At 38.0% G+C, this 17,545-nt stretch overlaps 1 protein-coding gene across 4 annotated transcripts in view; it reads right to left on the bottom strand.

The window, feature by feature from the left end:
* Positions 1 to 211: 211 nt before the first annotated feature.
* Positions 212 to 17,545, bottom strand: part of LOC106880090 (actin maturation protease) — a 27,704-nt gene continuing 10,370 nt past the window's right edge. For 2 of the 4 annotated variants that reach the window (XM_014929904.3, XM_014929905.3), the window contains exons 3-8: positions 7,617 to 7,846; positions 6,414 to 6,503; positions 5,723 to 5,844; positions 3,117 to 3,234; positions 2,673 to 2,743; positions 212 to 2,065 (exon numbers count right to left, since the gene is read on the bottom strand). In XM_014929904.3, the coding sequence (XP_014785390.1) occupies positions 1,728 to 2,065; positions 2,673 to 2,743; positions 3,117 to 3,234; positions 5,723 to 5,844; positions 6,414 to 6,503; positions 7,617 to 7,840 (963 nt within the window). In that variant the 5' untranslated portion in view covers positions 7,841 to 7,846 and the 3' untranslated portion in view covers positions 212 to 1,727. Of the gene's footprint in view, positions 2,066 to 2,672; positions 2,744 to 3,116; positions 3,235 to 5,722; positions 5,845 to 6,413; positions 6,504 to 7,616; positions 7,847 to 9,892; positions 10,100 to 17,545 lie in introns of those variants that run through there. The other 2 variants (XM_014929906.3, XM_052974413.2) reach the window with 2 other exon arrangements.

A 17,545-nucleotide genomic window follows, 5' to 3' on the forward strand; every position in this document is an offset into this window, starting at 1 on the left:
ATATATATATATATATGTATATATATATATATATATATATATGTATATATATATATATATATATATATATATACATATATATATATATATATATATATATATATATATATATATGTATATATATATATATATGTATATATATATATATATATATATATATATATATATATATATATATATATATATATATATATATATATAAAGTATTAAGGAAATAACTATCAGGTGAGAGCAGGTGGATTCTTGACTCAAATATTGACAAATGTAGAGGGACAGAGTGTACAATATTCCAAGAAATGAAACCAGAGCTTACTGTTAATATCCAAATACATGCGAAAGACAATATAAACGTGAGAAACCTGAGGTATGGAAACGAAGTATAACATGCCTGTGAGTGTGTGTGTGGGTGTGTGTATGTGTGTGTAGTGTTTGTTGGTGAGGCAATTATCTATAAATTGGGGCATTGAATAAAAATAACTGGTGATATTTATTCCTCTTGAATAACACATGTAATCTCTTGTCACGCCCCGGAGAAGGTAGCGAAGCGGAAACAATCAACCAATAATAGTGTTTGCAATACTAAAAATAATATATGTAAAATTACGTAAAAGTAATGAAGTCAAAAATAAAAAATAACTGTAAAAATGCAGTTCTTGATCTTTGTGAGATATTTTCGTAAATCAAATAAATCTTTGTGACTTATGTTGGTTGATGAATAAACGTATGTGACTTATTTTGATAAATTAATAAACTTTTGCGATGATTGTTTTAAAAATATTTAAATAAAAAAAAACACTAAAGAAAATTTAGATAAAAAAATGGGGTACATTTAACATTTAGGTATTGTTTAGTATTTGTTATGCAGTAATTGTTGTGTTGTGGCCTTCATGCCTTCTGCGGTTTAACATATTCATGGGGCAATTTTATAACTTATCAAATATTTTAGAATTGAAAGAATTTGTCTTTGTGACAACTTCCAGATTTGTAACTGTAACCCATTGGTTTTAAACAGCTGACAAAGCAACTGATGTGAGTATTGGTGTATGTTATCAGGAGGGGTGGTCACTACATGTCTGTGCATATGTGTGTGTGTATGTATATATATATATATATATATATATATATATATATATATATATATATATATATATACATATATATGCACACATATATATAAACGCACACACACACAGCGTTTTCTATCCATGAGAGTGTTTCACTCCAATATTTACATGTTATTGTTTATAGCTTTGTGTGCTTCGAGCTCCAGTTTCAAAACAGTTATTCCGTGTTCTCTCACATGTTTAACAACTCTTATGGCATTAGCAATATGTGAACATACATACATATATTTATATGCATATATATATATATATATATATATATATATATATATATATGTATATATGTATGTGTGTGTGTGTGTGTGTGTGTATATATATGTATGCATGTATGTGTGTGTGTGTGTGTATGTGTGTTTGTGCATGTGTGTGTATTATAGTTAGGAAGACTAGAATAGGTGAGAAATGTATGGCAGTTAGATATAAGGGAAGAGGTGGCAAGAAATGTTTAAAAAACACAAAATTGGTGGGTCAAACAGAGACAGAAGTGGGAGGAAGGTGAGGGTGGAAGGACGAAGATAAGTAACCGGCCTTATATGTGCATGAGCGGGGACGATCGAACTGGGGTGGGAACCTGGCAAATATTGCCAAATTTTGATATCAGGCTTATTTTGGCCTCAAAAGTACGATTTTACCACAGAGTTCATTCTCAATGCCATTGGGCGGTATCACATATGTTTCATTATTTCGTACTGGACTTACTTGTAAAAGGTTCTGGTTGCTGGCTAAAAGATCCCTAAGGGACCATATTCCAGGCCTTCGACTCTTACCCTGCATTGTGTAGACAAATATTTCTTCAATGTTATTGACTAGATTCTTCCGTACTTCTGGGTCGATATGATCTTCGTCGATGTCTGTGTGAAACAACGACGGTTCATCTAAATCTTGCTCAAAACAATTCTGCAGAAACGGTTTGCAGGAATGTTTCAAAACTATGAAACAACCTAGAAAAATATTTAGAAAAAAAAAAATTAGAAATTGAATAAAAAACAAATATCAAAATTTTTGGTGGGAATTGTCTTGGAGAGTAAGAAAGGCCTATTTCTGATGAACCAACTTGTGGTCTGACTTGTGGTCTGAGACAACAACCTTCACCTGGGCCCTATAACTAACGGCCAATTACAGTGATTGGTTAACTGTGGTTTGAAACTGCTCTTTAGCATTTAAGGGAGCCATATCCAGCCCAAATATTCTATCAGTCTGGTACTAATTGCAATCAGCTGATATTGGTGGGTAATGTTGGTGATAATCAATGAAGATGATGATGATGACTGCTATGGCAGCATCATTCAGGGCCAGCCCTAGGGTTGCTGGCACCCCAAGCCAGCTGACAGTCATGGAAATTTCCTTCTCCTTGGTACATGGTACCCCAGGTGATTGCCCAAGTTGTCAATACCTTGGGCTGGTACTGGCACCACCATCAATAGAAGATACAAAGGCAAAGATAAAAGCAAAGACAGAGAGAGAGGGGGAGGGAGAGAGAGAGGGGGAGGGAGAGAGAGAGGGGGAGGGAGAGAGAGGGAGAGAAAGAGAGAGAGAGAGAGAACTTACCTGTGAGAAGTGACCAGTGGGCCTTATGTCCCCTCTTCAGACACGGTTGGTAGTTTTTGTCAGAATCATAACTGATCGCATTAGTTAAGGAATAAATGTGCAGACACAAATAAATACAGTAGTAGTAGTAGTAGTAGCAGCGGCGGCGGCGGCAGTGGTGCCAGCAGCAGTAGTAGTAGTAACAGTAGTAGTAGTAGTCGTAGTAGTAGCAGTGTTTTGAAGTAACTTCTTTGTGGTCATTCAGCCTGGCTACAAACAGAAGCCAAATCTCTGTTCATTCATTTCTTCCTGCCTTTTTAATAGGAAGGACACACTGGATAGTGTAGTCTTAGATACTTATGTCTGAAAATAGAATGGGGAATGGTCACAGCAGCATCAAAGCTGGCCTGTGGTTAAACAACAACAACAACAACGACAACAACAATAGTATGAGGTAAAGGATACGGCACGAGTATGAGATATCCCTGCAGGAGACATTCCCAGATGACGTTGAGACAAAGTTTAGCGGTGTCAACCACTTGGGAGTAGCAGAACTCTCGAGCGAGGTCTTCCATAAAGTAAGCTGTTTGAAGGAAAACAAAAAGGAAAGAAACAAAGAAATATTAGATAATATCACATATTACTCTTTTACTTGTTTCTGTCATTTGACTGTGGCCATGCTGGAGCACCACCTTTAGTTGAGCAAATCGATCCCGGGACTTATTCTATTGGTTGTCTTTTATGGGGACATAAACACACCAGCATCGGTTGTTAAGCGATGTTGGGTGGACAAACACAGACACACAAACATATGCACACACACACACACACACACACACACACACACATATATATATATATATATATATATACATTTATACGATGGGCTTCTTTCAGTTACCGTCTACCAAATCCACTCACAAGGCTTTGGTCACTCCGAGGCTATAGTAGGAGGCATTTGCCCAAGATGACATGCAATGGGACTGAACCCGAAACCATGTGGTTGGTAAGCAAGCTACTTACCACACAGCCACTCCTGCATCTATCTATCTATATATATATATATATATATATATATATATATATATATATATATATATATATATATATACTCTTTTACTTGTTTCAGTCTTTTGACTGTGGCCATGCTGGAGCACCACCTTTAGTCGAGCAAATCGACCCCAGGACTTATTCTTTTAGAAGCCTAGTACTTATTCTATCGGTCTCTTTTGCCAAACCGCTAAGTTACGGGGACATAAACACACCAGCATCGGTTGTCAAGCGATGTTGGGGGGACAAAGACAGACACACAAACACATACACACATACATATATATATACATACATACGACGGGCTTCTATCAGTATATATATATATATATATATATATATATATATAACTATCATCATCATCATCTTTAGTTAATATCTGGTTTGGATGATTTCACAAGAGCTGGCAAGATCACCTCCCCCCCAAATGTACTCCAGACAGTGAAAAATAAATATCATTGAATAAACACAAGATTTAAACATAAGCTGCTATAAGATTCATGCTTGGATAGAACAACAGTAATCATACAAGGTTGTTAGCATGCCATGTACTATCCTGTACTTTTTCAACCTTGAAATAAACATGGCCTGGTCTCTTGTATGTGATTTTGTTTTTCCTTTTTTCTTTTCTCATTGTTTCTAACTTTTTTTTTCAGACAACAGCAATGTTAATTTTGTGGCTGAATAATTGCAGGGTAGAATAGGCCATGGCACACTATACAAGCTTGTCTGATTACAGTACTACTGCTACCAAAGCATGAAACTTAAAGCAGCTGATATCTAAATCTTGTGTTTATTAAATTATATAAATATATCATCATCATCATCATCATTATCATTATCATTGTTTAACGTCTGCTTTCCATGCTGGCATGGGTTGGACGGTTTGACTAAGGACCGGCGAACCAGATGGCTGCACCAGGCTCCAATCTGATCTGACAAGGTTTCTACAGCTAGATGCCCTTCCTTACACTAACGACTCCAAGAGTGTAGTGGGTGCTTTTTACATGACACTGGCACAGGAGCCAGTCAAGTGACGCTGGTATCGACCATGTTCCAATGGTGCTTGTTATGTGCGACCAGCACAGGAGCCAGTCAGGTGGCACTGGCATCAGCCATGACAATGGTTTCACTTGACTCAACAGGTCTTCTCAAGCACAACATATTACCCAATGATTGCCATGTACTCTTAAATGGGCCGGCTATACGACACTGGCATAAGCCACAACTACGGTCTCACTTGACTTGCTGGGTCTTCTCAAGCGAAGCATATCTCCAACCCTTGCCATATCACGGTTCACCTATTTGGTTCACCTCTCTGGTTCACCTATCTGGTTCACCTATCATGGTTTATTATTTAAGCTTACGTCGATTCCTCTGTTGTGTTGTTTTGCATGTATAATAAAATAAATATATACAAATTATAAAAATAATAATAAAATATAAACAGTACTGTTCCTACTTCATGGATTTTCACCTATCACAGTGAGGTTTTGGAACATAATGCCCACATTAGCCAAGGGATTACTGTATGTATATACACAACAGGCTTCTTTTAGTTTCTGTCTGCCAAATCCACTCACAAGGCTTTGGTCAGCATGAGGCTATAGAAGAAGACATTTGTCCAAGGTGCCATACAGGGGGACTGAACCCAGAATCATGTGGTTGGGAAGCAAGCTTCTTACCACACAGCCAGGCCTACACCTATATATACATATACATTATCATCATCATTGTTTAACATCCAACTTCCATGCTGGCATGGGTTGGATGGCTTGAGAGGAGCCTGCCAGGCAGAAGCCTGCACAAGACTTCTATGTTTGTTTTGACAGGGATTTTTATAGCTGGATGCCCTTTCTAACATCAGCCACCCAGCACAGTGGACTGAGTGCTTTTTAAGTGGCACAAGCACAGGTGAGGTCAGTTTTGGCATAGATAAATTGATAGATAGATAGATAGATAGATAGATAGATAGATAGATAGATAGATGGATAGATAGATAAATAGATAGATATACTGACCTGAAAACAGTTCTCCTTGTATGGTGTATCCCTTCTGCTGACCAATGTTGACCAGTCGATCAAGTGAAAAACTGTCCATCTTCCAAAGACGTGCACCCATGTAGAGGGCCGCAAAGCCACACCTGAAAATATTCTCTTTTGTTCATTGGACGGTCCAAGAAATGTTGAGTTTTTTGATATGTTGTTGATATATCAATGCATTGCTACCGATGGGTGGATATGTATCTAGGTGTGTGTGTGTGGAAATGCTTACATGAGAAACAGACAGGTAGACAGAAAGGTGGATGGTTGCATTAGAAAGTTGCATCACAGACCTTGAAAAAGCCCATCCTCTTTTCCTAGTAACAGTGTAATGGACTGAGAACTGGACAGTGGGCAAAGATTATGTCATTGACCACTTGATAGCCAGGTAATTCATCACTGACCATTAGAATTAACATGGGTTATGTGACTGACCACAAACCAGACATAGGACAGTGATTATGTTACTGACCACAAACCAAACAATTTGTTACTGACCAGTAGATCAACATGGGTCATATGACTGACCACAAACTGGACACAAGACTGACTGAGACTGACCACATGAATAATTACCTGGTTAGTTAGTTGTGTGTACTGGGCATTACAAGACATGAAACCTAAAGATTAATGAGTAAAGAATAAAAGCCATTCTCTAGAAAATACTTACTGGGGTCCCTTTTGTAACACCCCTTCAACTGAATGTCCAAAGGAGAGGCACACGGGTCGGGGCTGAGATGAATCTGAACCATTACAACTACTAAAGCAAAAAAAAATAAAGAGAAGAAAATGAAAAATGTTTAAAAAATTTACTCTTTTACTTGTTTCAGTCTTTTGACTGTGGCCATGCTGGAGCACCACCTTTAGTCGAGCAAATTGACCCCAGGACTTATTCTTTGGAAGCCTAGTACTTATTCTATCGGCCTCTTTTTGCCGAACCGCTAAGTTACGGGGACGTAAACACACCACCACCGGTTGTCAAGCGATGTTGGGGGGGACAAACACAGACACACAAACACATACATATATATATACATATATACGATGGGCTTCTTTCAGTTTCTCTCTGCCAAATCCACTCACAAGGCTTTGGTCAGCCCGAGGCTATAGTAGAAGACACTTACCCAAGGTGCCACGCAGTGGGACTGAACCCAGAACCATGTGGTTGGTAAGCAAGCTACTTACCACACAGCTGCTCCTATGCTTATAAATAAAAACAGCTGTCTTATACTTTGATAATAATAATAATAATAATAATAGTTTTTGATTTTTGGCACAACTGCAAGTGTGTCAGAAAGATGCTGTTGTTTAAAACATCATCGTCAGCAACAGCAGTAAACAATAACTACAACAACAACATCAACAACAGGAGTGGCTGTGTGGTAAGTAGCTTGCTTACCAACCACATGGTCTTGGGTTCAGTCCCACTGCGGGGCACCTTGGGCAAGTGTCTTCTACTATAGCCTCGGGCCGACCAAAGCCTTGTGAGTGTATTTGGTAGACGGAAACTGAAGGAAGCCCGTCATATATATGTATATATATATATGTTTGTGTGTGTGTGTTTGTGCCCCCAACATCGCTTGACAACCGATGCTGGTGTGTTTACGTCCCCGTAACTTAGCGGTTCGGCAAAAGAGACCGATAGAAAAAGTACTAGGCTTACAAAAGAATAAGTCCTGGGGTCGATTTGATTCAACTAAAAGGCGGTGCTCCAGCATGGCCGCAGTCAAATGACTGAAACAAGTAAAAGAGTAAAAAGAGTAACAGTAACAGAACAACTACAACAATAACAGTAATTACAAAAACAATAACAGAATCTACAACAAATCTACAAACAAAAACAACTGCTGCAACGACAAAAACAACAACATACCGTCCGTTGATTAGCGTCTGGTAAGCCTTATATCCAAGGGAGCGGCTGTCCTCATCTGGGAAGGTGACAGTCGTCACCGGCATTGTTGCCGATCGTGATGATGTCATCGGCGTAGCGGCCTGCATACAGAGTTGGGACAGGACACGGAGGTTCCGGTCTGTTGGTTGCGGTGGAGGTGGTGGAGGTACACTGAAGTAGATACGGCCATTGCTCACATCAGACATGCCACCCTGCAACAGACAACAACAACAACAACAACAATAATAACAATAATGATAATAATAATAATAATGATGATGATGATGATGATGATGATGATGATGATGATGATGATGATAATAATAATAATAATGATAATAATAATAATAATAATGATAATGATAATAATAATAATGATAATGATGATAATAATGATAATAATGATAATAATAATAATAATAATAATAATAATAATAATAATAATAATGATGATGATGATAATAATAATCTCTTATCCTTCACTCGTCCCCAGAATACTGGGTGTCTCAGCAAGTGACTGTAACAAACATGTAAATTAAAAGTAAAAAATAATAATAATTATTATTTCTTTATTGCCCACAAGGGGCTAAACACAGAGGGGACAAACAAGGACAGACAAAGGAATTAGGTCGATAAAATTAACTCCAGTGCGTAACTGGTACTTATTTAATTGACCCCCGAAAGGATGAAAGGCAAAGTCGACCTCAGCGGAATTTGTACTCAGAACGGAGTGGCAAATGAAATACCGCTAAGCATTTCGCCCGGCGCGCTAACGATTCTGCCAGCTCGCCACCCTAAATAATAATAATAGTAGTAGTAGTAGTAGTAGTAGTAGTAGTAGTAGTAGTAGTAGTAGTAGTAGTAGTAAATGATAATAATAATAATAATAATAATAATAATAACAATAATAATAATAATAATAATAGTAATAATAAATGCCCTGATTCGTAAAAACTAAAGATTATTTACAAGGTGGCACAGTGGCACATATTGAAACTGGAAAAGTATTGTCGGCAGCAGGCAGTGACCCTAATTGAAGGATACCACAAGAATTCCTCACATGAAGATAACTGCCTCAGATCAGAGGATTACCAATGTGGGAATAGCTATATATGTATGTGGTAGCACCACCTGCTAGAGAGAGAAGTCAAATGACCCTCAAAGAATATTCTGACCTTATCAACAAGGGACACATTGGATAATATAGTTCTACAGGCTGTCCACAAAGTCTGGGTACATGAGGATTAACACATACTTTAAGAATTTATTATTTCTTATATTTAATTGTTTATGTTATCATTTTATTTACTCCATGTACCCACATGAGGATTAACACATCCTTTAAGAAATCATTATTTCTTATATTTAATTGTTTATGTTATTTTATTTACTCCATGTACCCAGACCTCGTGGACACCCTGTTGATACACAATTCCTGAAAGAAGGATTGGATGGTCGAAGCTGGAAAGTCTTTGGTCATAGTTTGCTCGGTCAGTGTTGAAATGAAAGCTAAACATCAACAACAACAACAACAACAACAACAACAGCAGCAGCAACAATAACAACAACCATTAGAATCCCGAATACATTTTATCTAAGGATACATTTATATCCAAACTAAGAATGGTAAAATTGCAACAGACAGACAAACAGACAAATAGACAGACACGCAGGCAAGGCAAACAGACAGGCTGACAGACAAGCTGACAGATATGCAGGCAGGCAGAGATTTCCAAGAAAACAAAAAAATGCAGAAGTTCAGACAGTTTTGTGCGATCACTCATGTTTACACACAAAAATGAAGTATCGTTTTACAGCTGAGAGATTCCTATCGTAAGAAATACAACCAAAAATAGCTTCTTGGGTCACATTTTCTAACTGGAAGCGCTACGAGAACAACTTTGGGATAAGGAGTTCATGAAAATAAAGGTTTATATTTTAGAGGATTCTGTTGTTGTTGTTGTTGTTGTTGTTAATGTTGTTAAAGTTATACAAATCAAAACTACAAGAGAAATACTTGTCAAAGAATGGTGGTGGTGGTGGTGGGGCTCCAACAGGCAAGGAAGGAGTAAGAAATTACCCAAGACTTAGTTATTGAGTAGAGAGAAGATAGGAGAAATATTTGAAACAGAATGGGAATGCTTCTGAGGGCAGGATCCTGTTTAGAAATTTTAAATTATGGAGGATTTCTACAGAAAGGGAAAGAATATTTCCCAAGGGGCAAAGAGAGACAGAGAGAGAGAGGAAAAGTTGCTTACCTTCTCAATATAATCCCACAGCAAAAATACCAGCTTAGCCTCTCTCTTTCTCTTTCACCCTCTATCTTTCCTCCTCCTCTCTTTCTCTCTCCTTCTAACTCTCTTTCTCTCTCTCTCTCTCTTCCTCTCACTTCCCATTCTCGCTCTCTCAAGTACTAAACTCGACTGCTTGTGTATACCAAAGATAACTAAACTAACTTCACAAGCAATTGATACAAAAAAAAAAGTACTAAAACTACCACCAACAACAACAACAAAAAGAACAAACCCTGTCTTGTCACTCGGCATAATTACCAGTACTGTGTGAGTTTTAATGTGTGTGTGTGTGTAGGTGTATGTCTATGTAAGCATATGTGTGTGAGTGTGTGAAAGTGTGGTTGATAAATACATACATTATGTGTGTGTGTGTGTGTGAGTAGACAAACACATGGAGATGTACTTATAAAAGTAAATACATGTATATATGTGTGTATGTGTGAGTGTATGTATGTATGTATGTATATTTGTGTGTATAGTTAATTATCTTCATTTGTGCCACTTCTGCAGTAAAAATTAAAACCTGTTTCATATTTCCAATCCTAAATATTACACACACACATACACATGCACACACACATTCACACACTCACACAAACAGTCACATGCATCACACATGTGTGCACATACACATGCACACATATGCACTCACATCACACACACATGCACATACATACACATACACACAGACACTTACACTCACACACATATGCATGCACACACACACACACACACTCACATCACACACATCCACAAACATGTTCGTTTGCACACATACACACACATGTAAATGTGTGTTAGTAGTGCAGATCATTTAACCATTGATTCCCATCCAGGGTCCATACCAGATTTTGTTGTTAAAATTTACATGGAATAAATCGGTTATACTTGTACAATACACAAAATATTTTAACAGTTCTTTTTTTAATACAGTTCTCAATAATATTCAATTATAATAAAGGTAGATGGGCAAAGGCATGGCTGTGTGGTAAGACGCTTCCTTCCCAACCCCAAGGTTCTGGTTTCAGATCCACTACGTGGCACTTCGGGCAACTGGGGTTAAATTACAGCAACATTCATCCTAAACCAGGACTGCCATGCTATGTTGGCAGACAATCTTTACTCCAAAGTACTGTTGCTGAATATCTCTTGTGAAATTTACAAATAGTAATCTCTAAATTTGCTCTAGGTTATTAAATTGCTAATAAGCCACCCATATTATTTACACACACACACACCCACACACACACATATATATATATATATATATATATCCAACACACTCACCAGTTCGGTTTCCACTTATTGCCTCAACCTTAGCAAAGGCGGAGGTATTGTTTTCAGTTATGTTTGTCTGTTTGTTTGTTTGTCCGTGGACAAGATATCTCAAGAACTGCTGGATGGATTCGGATGAAACTTCCAGGGATGTTTGGCCTCATAACTGGCATGAACTGATTAGATTTTGAGATCAATCCAGTACCGGACAAGGATTCTGTATTCTGGATTATTTTTCCTGTTTCTTTTACTTAATTTTTGAGAGCAGTCGGGTTCATTTTCAGTATTCTCATTTCTGAGAGCAGTTGAGATTATTTCAGACATTCTCATTTTAAAAAATCATCTCTGGTTAATCGTTGGTGTTGCCTTGGCAGAGGTTTGCGCTCTCTGAGTACCCTTGGTTATAATCTTTATCATTTCTTCCCAATTTACATTGCTTTTCGTAACCTTGTCAATGGATGTTGACTCTGTCTGTTATTCGAGATGCATTCTTTGTAGAAACCAAACCAAACCAGACAGAAACCTGGTGCAGCTCTCCAGCTTACCAGTTCCAGTTAAGCCCTCTAACCCATACCAGCATGGAAAACGGATGTTAAATGATGATGGTGATGAGGCTGAAAGATATATATATATATATACATATATATATATATACATATATATATATATATATATATAATAAATCTGAGGGTAGCAAAAATAATTTTAGAAATTCTATTTGCCCCCAGTGGTCTAGCAAGAAGAAAAAATTAGTCAATAGACTATATATTATTTATTTAAAATACAGTGTATATTTAAACACATCAGAAATGTCCATAAAGGTACATGTTTTTATTTTTCATTCCCTTTCGAAATTATCCCTAATTTGTGGTGTGGAGTTTTGACTGCTCCTTCTAGCAGGTTAGATGTCCTATTATGGACATCTCTGATGTGTTTAAATGTACACTGTATTTTATATATATATATATATATATATATATATATATATACACACACACATACATATATGAGTGTGTGTGTATTTATGTATGTGTGTCTTTGTGTCTGTGTTTGTCAAGCCACCATCACCCAACGACTGGTGTTGGTGTGTTTACATCCCTGTAACTTAGCAGTTCAGCAAAAAGATAGAATAAGCACCAGGCTTGCAAAGGATAAGTCCTGGGGTCGATTTCTTCGACTAAATTGGCAGTGCCCCAGCATGGCCACACTCAGTTGACAGAAACAAGTTAAAAGAATAAAAGAATATATATATATATATATATATATATATATATATATACACATATATGAACGTATGTATACACACACTAATACACACACACACACACAAATACACACACATACACATGCACGGTCTAGAAAGCCAGATTGAGATGTAATAATGTGAGAATTTGTGAGCGGAATTATTTTTAAACAACAATAGTAATAACAATAACAACAACAACAACAACAACAATGGAGGGGATTAGGGAGTGGGGATGGGCATGAGAAGATTTTTGGCTCCTCAGTCGAGGAGTTTTGTTTTTTGTCTGTTTGTGTGTATGTGTGTGTGTGTGTGCGTGCGTACGTGTATTCGTAAGTGCTCATCCAAGTAGATGTGTTTAAGTGTGTACAAATGTATGTGTATATCCGTGTAGTATTATAAGCATGTGTAAATATAAGTGTTTGTGTGCGTGTATGTGTGTGTATATGTGTTTGCGTGTCAATTAATGCTTGTATGTGTATGCGTAAGTATATGTATGCTTTAAGAATGCACCACTATACGTGTAGTATATGCATGTGTGTGTGTGTGTGATTATCAGTGCCTACGTGTGTGTGTGAATGTAAGAGTCAGTATGTGTGTTTATGTGTTTGTGTCAATGGTTGTATGTGTGTAAATATACGTGTGTATTATTGTATATGTGTATGTGCTTATGTGTGTTCAGGTGTGTGTGAGTGTGAAAGTATGTATGTATGTATGTATGTATCTGTGTATATAAATAAGTGTGTTTTGTGCCTGTGATGGTGCTTATGTATGTGTATGTATATATGTGCGTATGTATATCTGTACGTTTATCTTTGATGGTACTTGTATATGTGTGTGTGTAGATATGTGTGTATGTGTGCGTACGTGTGTGCATGTAATTTGTATTTTAATAACACATGTTATCAGTCAAGCACCCCCACTGGTAATTATTGTTGGCAGCAGTAGTAGCAGCAGCAGCTATAGTAGTAGTAGTAGTAGTAGTGGTGATGGTGGTGGTGGTGGTAGAAGTAGTAGTGGTGGTGGTGGTGGTGGTAGTGGTGGTAGTAGTAGTAGTAGTAGCAACAGCACCAAATGCACCAGTGTAAAGAATTTTTCAAGTCTGGGGAGAGAATACTTGAAGACCTAGGTGGCAGCAGCAGCAACAACAAAAACAATGACAAAGTAAAGAAAATAGAGTTGCTTGAGGAGGAAGTGGAGAAGAAGTACAAAGCAGAATAAGCTATATATATATATATATATATATATATATATATTTATATATATATATTTATATACATGTGCACACATATTTTTGTACATATACATATACACACATATATATATATACATATATATATATATATATATATATATATATATATATACACATATTTTTGTTAATATATATATACATACACACATATATGCATACACATACATATACACACACATATATATATATAAACATACACAGACAGATGCTCTGGTGAGCGTAGGGTTATGTAATCGGATTGTTACCTAACACTCTGTTGTACCCCTAGTGCGAAACCGATTGATAAGATCGGCCGTGATGGATATATAATGCTATACAGCATATAAGCACCATTCGAGCGTGATCGTTACCAGCGTCACCTTGCTGGTACTTGTGCTGGTGGCACTTGAAAAGATTATTCGAGTGAGGTCGTTGCCTAGCTCCAGGTGGAACGTAAAAAACACCATTTTGAGCATGGCCGTTGCCAGTACCACCTGACTGGCCCTCGTGCTGGTGGCACGTAAAAGCACCCACTACACTCTCGGAGTGGTTGGCGTTAGGAAGGGCATCCAGCTGTAGAAACTCTGCCAGATCAGATTGGAGCTTGGTGTAGCCATCTGGTTTCACCAGTCCTCAGTCAAATTGTCCAACCCAAGCCAGCATGGAAAGTGGTCATTAAACGATGATGATATATATATATGTGTGTGTGTGTGTGTGTGTGTGTGTGCGTGTGTGTATATAGGTATATATATGTGCAGGTATGGCTGTGTGGTAAGAAGCTTGCTTGCCAACCACATGGTTCCAGGTTCAGTTCCACTGCATGACACCTTGGCCAAGTGTGTCTTCTACTATAGCCTTGGGCCGACCAATGCCTTGTGAGTGGATTTGGTAGACGGAAACTGAAAGAAGCCCATCGTATATGTGTATTTGTGTGTCTGTGTTTGTCACCCTGTCATTGCTTGACAATCACTATTAGTGTATTTACGTCCCCGTAACTTAGTGGTTCGGCAAATGAGAAGGCTTACAAAGAAATGTTCAAGTAAAGGCGGTACTCCAGTATGGCCACAGTCAAATGACTGAAACAAGTAAAAGAAAAGAATAGAGAGAGAGAGAGAGAGAATCAGATAGATAGATATAGATATACATACATACATATATATATATATATATATATATATATATATATATATATATATATATATATATATATATATATATATATATATACATACATATATACATACATATATATATATATATATATATATATTCTCTACCTCTCTCACACATGTATACACATACATACATGTCTGTGCATGTGTATACATACCTACATATATACTGATGTGTCCATCCTTTCTTGTTTAGCATTCCTATAACAGTTTAATATATACACACTTGTGTGTGTATGTGTGCATATGTATGTACACACATGCATACACACACAGACACATGTATATATATATACACATGAAGTCCCAACCTTTTCTGATAAATTCTATTGAAATAAGAACTGACATTTACACAACACTTGAGGATATTTCTGATCAATGACGGATCTTTATGTTGTTGATGTTGGTATTGTAGTTGGAGGGGGAGGGGTGATGGTGATGCTGAAGTCTCCATGATAGGACAGTTGCTGTTGATGGCGGTGATGGTTTTGGTGGTGGTAATGGAGGTGGCGGTGGTGATGGTGGTGGTGATGTTAGCCCTGATGTTGATGATGTTGTTGTCATGGTTGTGGTGGTCGTAGCCGTGGAAGTACTGCTGTTGGTGGTGGTGGTGGTGGTGGTGGAGGTAGCAGTGGTGATGGTGGTGGTGATGCCAGCATTGTTGGTGGTGATGATGGTTTTGGTGGTGGTAATGGAGGTGGCGGTGGTGGTGGAGGTGGTGATGTTAGCCCTGATGTTGATGATGTTGTTGTTATGGTTGTGGTGGTCGTAGCCGTGGAAGTACTACTGTTGGTGGTGGTGGTGGTGGTGGTGGAGGTAGCAGTGGTGATGGTGGTGGTGATACTGGCATTGTTGGTGGAGATGATGGTTTTGGTGGTGGTGGTGATGTCAAGTGGTGGTAGAGGTAGCGGTGGTGATGCCAGCATTGTTGGTGGTGATGATATTGAAAATGGTGGTGGTGGTGGTGGTGATGGTAACCCTGAAGTCGATAGCATTGTCGATGTTGTTATGGTTGTGGTGGTCGTGGAAGTACTGCTGGCGGTGGTGATGAAGTGTTGGTGATAATGACAGTGTTGGTGGTAGTGACGGCAGCGGTAGTTGTGGTAGTGACGGCAGCGGTAGTTGTGGTAGTGACGGCAGCGGTAGTTGTGGTTGTGTCGGTGGTAGTGTCTTCGAGGTAGCAGAACTGTTGTTAGTGTTGATATCACAGCAGTATTAGTGGTGATGGTCATGTTGGTATTGGCCGTAGGGTCAATGAAGTTGTCGCCATTGTCATTATTATTGCTGAAAGTTCATCTATCGTTTTAAAGGCAGGAGTTTGATAAGGGTCAGATACAAGGGACTGCTATATTAAATAAGGTCAACTGACAAGATAGAATATCCCTAACTGGTTCACGTGGACCCTATTTTAATGACAGTAGGGAGTTTGACAAGATGAGAAACGTACAATCGCTATTTTATACAGATTAAATGGCCTCTGACAATAGGGAAAGGTTGGAAAAAAGGGATAGAGCTATAGTTATATATGTATTACAGCTGATTTTGACCCTGGCTTAGAATTGTAGGGAGTTTAAGAAAGGGGTCAGAATAGCAGTTATATTTACATCTCAATTGATTTCAGCCCTAGCATAAAAAACAGTAAGGTGTTCGAGTAAAGGGACAGAACTACAATTATATTTGTTTAACAGCTGATATGGAGCCTAGCTTAAAACTACAGGGAGTTTCAGAAAAGGGGCAGCGCTGAAATTATATTGTATAAACAGCTGATTCCGATCCCAGCATAAAAAATAGTAGGGACTTCGTCAAGCAGATATAGTAAATAGTCACGTGACTCACTAGGACGTTTTTGATTGGTTCATTGGGTTTGTTGTGTAACAAAGCCAGTATGAGATGGAAATCCGGCAGTGTGTGCTGCCAAGTACTGCCAGAACCAATTCTGATGACTCACCACTGCTGATAAAATGTCAGCTTCACTTACTAACAATACTACTCTCTCTCCCCTACATCTTCTCCCCCCCTCTCCTGTTTTCCCTTTAAATGACTGATTCACTTTTTTTAGCTCTTTGTTTACCCATCTCTGGATCTTTCTATCTTTCCGTCTATTTCTCTCTCTCTCTCTCTCTCTCTCTCTCTATCTATCTATCTATCTATCTATCTATCTATCTATCTACCTAGCTATCTATCGATTGATCGACCTATATATCTAGTCTGTCAGTTAGTCTGTCTATATCCTATTAATTTATCTGTCTATCTGCTTCAATCTATCAATCTATTTGTCTCTTAGTCTATATCTATCTGTCTTACTGTCTCTTTCTCCATGTTTCTCACTGATCTCTGTCAGTCTCCATCCCCACCTCACCGACCTCTCTCTCTCTCTCTCTCTCCACCTTTGGTTCTTCCTGTCTGCCAGTTGTCTGTTTGTCTCTATCTATCTACTTGTCTGTACTTTTTTGTGTGCACATGTACATACATACATACACATATATACACATACATACATACACATATATATAGAGAGAGAGGGGGGAGACAGCCAGACAGACAGACAAACAGAATCCAGCTGGCTCTGAGGAGTGGAGGACATTATTGTAGCAATGGAGAAGTTAGAAAGGAGAAACCACATGCTGGAGTGCTACTCAGTTGAGTGGCCCTTCTGTGGATATGATATCAGTGGGCATAGCAGCACCACCTTG

This window comes from Octopus bimaculoides, chromosome 18 (genome assembly GCF_046866305.1).
Source record: "Octopus bimaculoides isolate indiv1 chromosome 18, ASM4686630v1, whole genome shotgun sequence".
Lineage (NCBI taxonomy): Eukaryota > Metazoa > Mollusca > Cephalopoda > Octopoda > Octopodidae > Octopus > Octopus bimaculoides.